Genomic DNA, 6,041 nt, shown 5'->3' on the forward strand with positions numbered 1-6,041 from the left:
CCACGTCCCGTCGTAGAGCCGCGTGTTCCACTTGCGGAACTTGCGGGATTGGAGAGCGTCTGGGGTCAGGTTGCAGATCTCCAGGCGGGTGAATTCCCGGAGGAAATCCCGGAAGGACATCCTGGAGGAGAAGGAAACACCCAAGGGTGAGAGGGGAGGTTTTTTCCTGGTGTAAAAGGGTTGGGAAAGGGTCATTTTGATCCCTCAGGGGGTGAGTTTCCAGAGGAAATCCTGGAAGGACATCCTGGAGGAGAAGGAAACACCCAAGGGTGAGAGGGGAAGTTTCTTCCTGGTGTAAAAAGGTTGGGAAAAGGGTAAATTTGATCCCTCAGGGGGTGAATTCCCAGAGGAAATCCTGGAAGGACATCCTGAAGGAAAAAGAAACACCCAAGGGTGAGAGGGGAGGTTTTTTCCTGGCGTAAAAGGGTTGGGAAAAGGTCAATTTTGATCCCTCAGGGGGTGAATTCCCAGAGGAAATCCTGGAAGGACATCCTGGAGGAGAAGGAAACACCCAAGGGTGAGAGGGGAAGTTTCTTCCTGGTGCAACAGGGTTGGGAAAAGGGTTGGTTTGATCTCTCTCCACTCACCAAAATTCACCATCCTCCATTTTCACCATCAGCTGCTGCCTCAGCGCCGGCTCCACCGCGTTCCACTCGGACGAGCTGTGGGCAGCACATGGATCTCACCCCCAGGGCTGAGCAGCTTTGTTAATTAACACTAACGAAGCCCCCATGCTCCTCACTTGTCACTCCAGGCTCCTGTCCACTCCACTTCTCCCCAGGGATTGCGCATCCGGATCAGGCCCATGGATTGCCCCCGATAGTTGATCTGTGAACGGCGCCGTTCAGGCCTTGTGACCCAAAAAGTGCTGTTTTCACCCCAAAATGGGGTTTGTGTCTCACCTGCTTGGCCCCTGTCACCGAGTAGGCGTGTCCCTTCACCAGCTTCTTGAAGGTCACTGCCTCCATGTCGAAGGCGCTCGTTATCTGCCAGGAAAGGATGGGTATGTTAACAGCCCACGATGCCCTCCTGGGGTGGAAACAAACCTCACCCAAAATCCTCTTTTTTAACCCCAAAAGAAGGTGCCTCACGTCGATGGAGCAGCCGAGGAGGGAGCCACGTTCCAGGGCCTTGAGGATGATCTGGTAGAGATCCTGGGGGGGTTTGCGCAGGTCGTACCACTCGGTGACGCCGCCGGTGAAGTCCTCAAAGCCTTCTGAGGTGCTGCCCCCCGACAGCGCCTCATAGCAGCCGTTCACCCTGTGGGGAGGGTTTGGCTGTTTTGGGGGTGTTTGGCCCCAAAATGAAGAGGTGGGGAGTTGGGGAGGGGGATGTACTTGGCATAGGCCTTCTCCAGCAAGGCGCTCCAGAACTCGGTGCCCTCGGCCGAGTGGACGAAGAGCAACTTGCCATCCTTGGTGGGCAGGTAGTCGTCCACCACCACGTCCAGCCACTCACCAAACTGCCAGATCTGAGGGGAACAGGGGTGAGGATGAGGAGACACCCCCTTTTTTATCCCAGGAGGGGCATTTTGGGGAGAAAACACTCTCTTTTTTGGGGAAGAGCCTTGTTTTGGAGCCAAACAGTGGCTCTTCCCACCACAAAATGGTCGTTGGTTTCACCTGATGGTGCTGCCACTTCCTTGCCCGATCCACCTCTTGGGAGGGGGGGTCCCAAAATGGTGGGTAGGACCAGAAAAATGATGGAAAGAGCCCCAAAACGGTGGAGGGGAACCCCAACATGGTGGAGAGAAGCTCAACACTCTCAGCAGGGCCACCAAAACAGTGCAAAAAGCCCCAGAATGGTGGAGGAGAGCCTCAAAATGGTCACCGTGACCATCAAAATGGTGTAAGGAACCCCAAAATAGTGGGAGACCCAAAAGGGTGGAGGAGGGACCCAAAACAGTGACGGGGACCCCCAAAATGGTGGAGGGAGCCCCAGAATTTGAGGGAGGGGGTTTAAGCACCTGGAAGTGGAAGATGCCAGCGTAGCCTTGCTGGAAGCTCTGCCCGTGGGGCACCACGCGGTGAAGGAGGGTGTCGTTGAGTGTGAGGGAGGCAATGGCTGCCAGCAGCCAACAGTCACCTGTGGGCATGGTTTTGTCTCAGTTTTGGGGTAAAAAAGGCCATTTTCTGGTCACTCGACACCTGTCGCTATGTTTTTTAAGCCCTACAGGTGTTTAGGGTGAAGCCAGGCAGGGTTGGACCCTCTGGTGAGGGATCCCAACCTGCTGCTGGTGGCACCGGCATGCAAACAACCTTCGACCTGATGAAACCTTCCCCAAAAACCTCCCAGGTTGGGGCAAAAAGGTAGAAAGTCAGGAAAAATGAAGCACTGGAGCTCCCTACCCAGAGCTCCCTGGCAGATGTCGGTGCGTGTGGCCCCGTCCACGATGAACTGCGGGCGCGGACACAGCTCCTGCAGGGTGAGAGGGAAGGGAAACACCCCCAAGTCGGGTCTCCAGAATTCACCCAAACCACCACAAAAGGTGGGATATTTATGGGTTGTGTTTTCCCAGCGGCCTCAAGACCGACCGGGCGAAAACCTGTTAATTAACACCCCGTCCTTACCAGCCCCACTCACCGTCGGCCTCTTCCACTGGACGCCGTGGGTTTTGGAGGTGCCAGGGCCCAGCTCACGGAAGCCCAAGGAAGCAGGAGCTGGTGGGAAGGTCTGGTCACGGAAGAGGGTCCCGGAACGCCGACATTCCTCCACCAGGCGCCCGTAATCCTGCCCCAGGTACCGCAGCGCGTTCTCGTGCTGCCCCAAGCCCAGCGCCTTCGCCCGCTGCCGCTGCACCTGCGCCGACACCCCGGTGCAGTAAACGGGCACGATGGGCTCCTCTGCCATCCTGGGGGGAAAAACACGGGAAGCTGGGGGGGGGAAAGGAGGAAAAACAGACTTGGGAATCACGTTTCCAACAGGTTTTACCCTCCGGTGGCACCGGGTACTGCGGAAGCTCCACGTGCACTCGCGGCGGGATGAGGGCGGGGAGCAGGACCTTTTGCCCCCCATTAATTAAATCGAGGGGGAGGATAATGAGTGCACTTAAAGGCATGGTTCATTAGCAGGGGGATCTAACGACATTGTTAATTAGCAGGGGGATCTAACAACAAGTAATTGCCGCAGCCTCGTTTGCTTGGCCTGAAGGGGAAGGGGAGGGATGCAAGGAGCCACATACCTGGTGCCTGCCGGGTGTTTTGGGGAGAACTGGGGACTTTGGGGGGAATCCAGGGATTCTGGGGGGGGACTTGGGGATTCTGGGGGAGGTTGGGAGGGTTTGGGTCTGCTGTTGGATCCTGACTGCAAGTGGCTTGTGAGAAAAGGGTGGATTTTTGACCCAAAATTAACCCCACCGTTGGGTTTTATGAAACCAAGCACTGGTCACGATCTCCAGGGAGAGGTTCTTTTTTTGTGGGGAAAATGCTAAAAACCACCCAAACTGCCCCAAATTTGGGGTCCTGCCTGAGTCATGCGGGGTTGGGGGCGACTGGGGTGATTTTGACAAATGGGCAGTGGCGCCTTTTTGGGGTGAAAAGAGGGAATTAAAGGGGCAGGGAAGCCCTCCTGGCTGTGCCACCCCCTGCAGCAGCTGCTCGCTGCCTGTAACCCATGCAGGCCCAAAAGTGGTGGGTTTAACCTCAAAAACGGCCCCGCGGTGATAAAAAAAAGGACAATTCTGGCACCCGGCAACTCCAAAGGGTGACGAATCAGGGGAAATGGCCCCAAAACAAGTCCTGCAAGTCCCAGCGTGTGTCACTGCCCCTCCCCGCCGGCACAGCCCCGAGCAAGGCTGTGTTGAACCCGTAAAGGCCTTAATTAAGCATATACAAAGCTTAATTAAGCATAGGGGAGGTTAGTTAAACATTAGCGAGGTTAATTATGCGTCAATTAGAGTCACTGGAGGAGTGACAAAGAGGTGACAGTGACGGTGGCAGCGCAGCCCCCCCACAAATGCAGCCATACATGGAGTTTCTGTCACCCCAGAGCTCAGCACAGCCCTTGGGAGGGCTCAGGGAAACCCTAAAAATGAGGTTTATGCCCCAAAACAGCCTAAGTTGTCCCCAAAATGAGGGTAGGGGGGAGTCTCTACCCACCCCCCCACCTCGGGCAGCTTTTTGGGGCACAATCAAGGCCTAGATCCCGGGGTGTCTCGCTGCATTTGGGACCCTGTTCCTCCCCCTTTCTTCATTAACGAGGTGCTCGTTATGTGTTTCCCCCTTAATGAGACTGTTAAGAAGTTGCTTCATTAATGAGGTTCCCCCCTTCACACCCCTGTGCCCTGGGGGTGTTGGGGCAACAGGGAAACAGGGAGATCCTCCATTTCCCTGCACCCTCCTAGAGAGGTTGGGAGCCCCAACAGTGACCAACACCCCCCCCCCCCCCCCCCCCCCCCAGCCACAAAAATTACACTTTTTGGTTCAGTGGGACAGAAACTGCCCCTTTTCAGCCCGTTTCCAGGAGGGCAGGGGGGACCCCCAGCAGGTGCTGCAGGGCAAAGGCTCCACCCAGGGGGCACCTCAGGGTTTGTTTCCCCTCCCAGTGCTCTGGGAAGGAACCACCACAGGAAAAAGGAGGAAAACCAACAACAACAAAATCCTAAATCTTAAGCAAAACCAACTCAACAAAGCACCCCGAATTCCCCCCCTTTCCCACAAGGATTTAATCCCCCTAAAAAACTCTTTCCTGGTTAAGATGGGGTGAGGGAACGCCCCACTCCCTCCCCCCAACTCCCACCCCCTTCCTGGTTGTGAGGACAGAGGAAAATGTGTCAAAATGAGGCTTTTTGCCCATTTTCCCTGTTTTCCCTCCCCCCGATCCGGCAGCACAGGCAGTTGTATAAGCGCCTCCAGACACAAAGTTGGGGTGAGGGGACAGCTTGTCCCCCCCCCATCACCCCAGGGTCACTGTCACCTCCCGGGGGGACACACGGGGACTTACCTCACTCTGGGGGGGAGGGGAGAGGGGGGGAGGGTCTCAAACTTGTAGCTTTTGGGTGAAATAAGGGGGGAAAAGATAAGAAATAGAAAGTCTTCCTGAAGGCGAGGCCGGGGTGAACCCCCTGCCCGCCCCCCCCGAGGCTCCTCCCTGTGCTGCTCCTCCCTCAGAGCCCAGCAGGAGGGGGAAATGGGGGAAAAGGGCGGGATTTTGGGGGTGGAGGGAATCCCTGGGTGGTTTGGGGGCAGTTTTGGAGGTTTTTAGGGCTGTCGTTCTCCGGCAGCTGCAGGAGTTGGGACACATGGGAACATGTGTGTGCAGAGAGGGCTGGGACACATGGGAACATGTGTGTGCAGAGAGGGCTGGGACACATGGGAACATGTGTGTGCAGAGGGCTGGGACACATGGGAACATGTGTGTGCAGAGAGGGCTGGGGACACATGGAACATGTGTGTGCAGAGGGCTGGGATACATGGAAACGTGTGCACAGAGGGCTGGGACATGGGGACATGTGTGTGCAGAGGGCTGGGACATGCAGGAGCACGCATGGGTGGAGGGCTGGAACATGCAGGGACATGCAGGGACATGGAGGTGCAGAGGGCAGGACACACATGCTGAGGGCTGGAACACATGGGAACACATGTGTGGAAGGGTGGGACACGCATGGGACACATGCAGACATCTGGGTCACACAGGAACACATGTACACCAAGGGCAAGGACATGCATGTAGAGTGCTGGGAGATGTGAACACACGTGCAGGGCAAGACATGCAGAGAACATACATGTACGGACCAGGACATGAGAACACACATGTGCAGGGGGCTCAACACCCCCATAACAGATATGTGGAGACCTGAGCATGTGTATGACATGGGCAAAGTGCTGTGACATGTGACATGTCTGTGATCCCTACCTGATCTTCCAGGATTGGTCCCTCAGCTCTGCAGCTCTGGGGAAGAGAGAACTGGGTTGGGGGGAAGGCAGCTCCTGTCACCCCACTTCGGGGGTCCCCCCAAATCAGAAACCCCTCATGTCAGACCCACCCCAATCCTTCCCCCCACATCAAACCCCCCCGATCCTTCCCCCCACCTCAGACCTCCC

At 56.4% G+C, this 6,041-nt stretch overlaps 2 protein-coding genes across 2 annotated transcripts in view; both read right to left on the reverse strand.

Annotated features, from left to right (window-relative positions):
• LOC104394840 (calpain-1 catalytic subunit-like) overlaps window positions 1-2,850 on the reverse strand; it is a gene marked incomplete at its 3' end in the record, with an annotated part of 7,078 nt that extends 4,228 nt beyond the window's left edge. Inside the window, exons 1-9 of the mRNA XM_010004478.1 lie at window positions 2,584-2,850; window positions 2,349-2,418; window positions 1,967-2,085; window positions 1,338-1,471; window positions 1,092-1,260; window positions 903-986; window positions 743-828; window positions 588-662; window positions 1-121 (exon numbers count right to left, since the gene is read on the reverse strand). Coding sequence (XP_010002780.1) covers window positions 1-121; window positions 588-662; window positions 743-828; window positions 903-986; window positions 1,092-1,260; window positions 1,338-1,471; window positions 1,967-2,085; window positions 2,349-2,418; window positions 2,584-2,850 — 1,125 coding nt within the window. The remainder of the gene's footprint in view (window positions 122-587; window positions 663-742; window positions 829-902; window positions 987-1,091; window positions 1,261-1,337; window positions 1,472-1,966; window positions 2,086-2,348; window positions 2,419-2,583) is intronic.
• A 2,043-nt stretch (window positions 2,851-4,893) lies between these two features.
• Window positions 4,894-6,041, reverse strand: part of LOC104394841 (speedy protein 1-A-like) — a gene marked incomplete at its 5' end in the record, with an annotated part of 4,411 nt that continues 3,263 nt past the window's right edge. The window contains one exon of the mRNA XM_010004479.1: window positions 4,894-4,947. Within this exon, the coding sequence (XP_010002781.1) occupies window positions 4,894-4,947 (54 nt within the window). The remainder of the gene's footprint in view (window positions 4,948-6,041) is intronic.

Source organism: Chaetura pelagica, unplaced genomic scaffold (genome assembly GCF_000747805.2).
Source record: "Chaetura pelagica isolate M959 unplaced genomic scaffold, ChaPel_1.0 scaffold1469, whole genome shotgun sequence".
Classification (NCBI taxonomy): Eukaryota; Metazoa; Chordata; class Aves; order Apodiformes; family Apodidae; genus Chaetura; species Chaetura pelagica.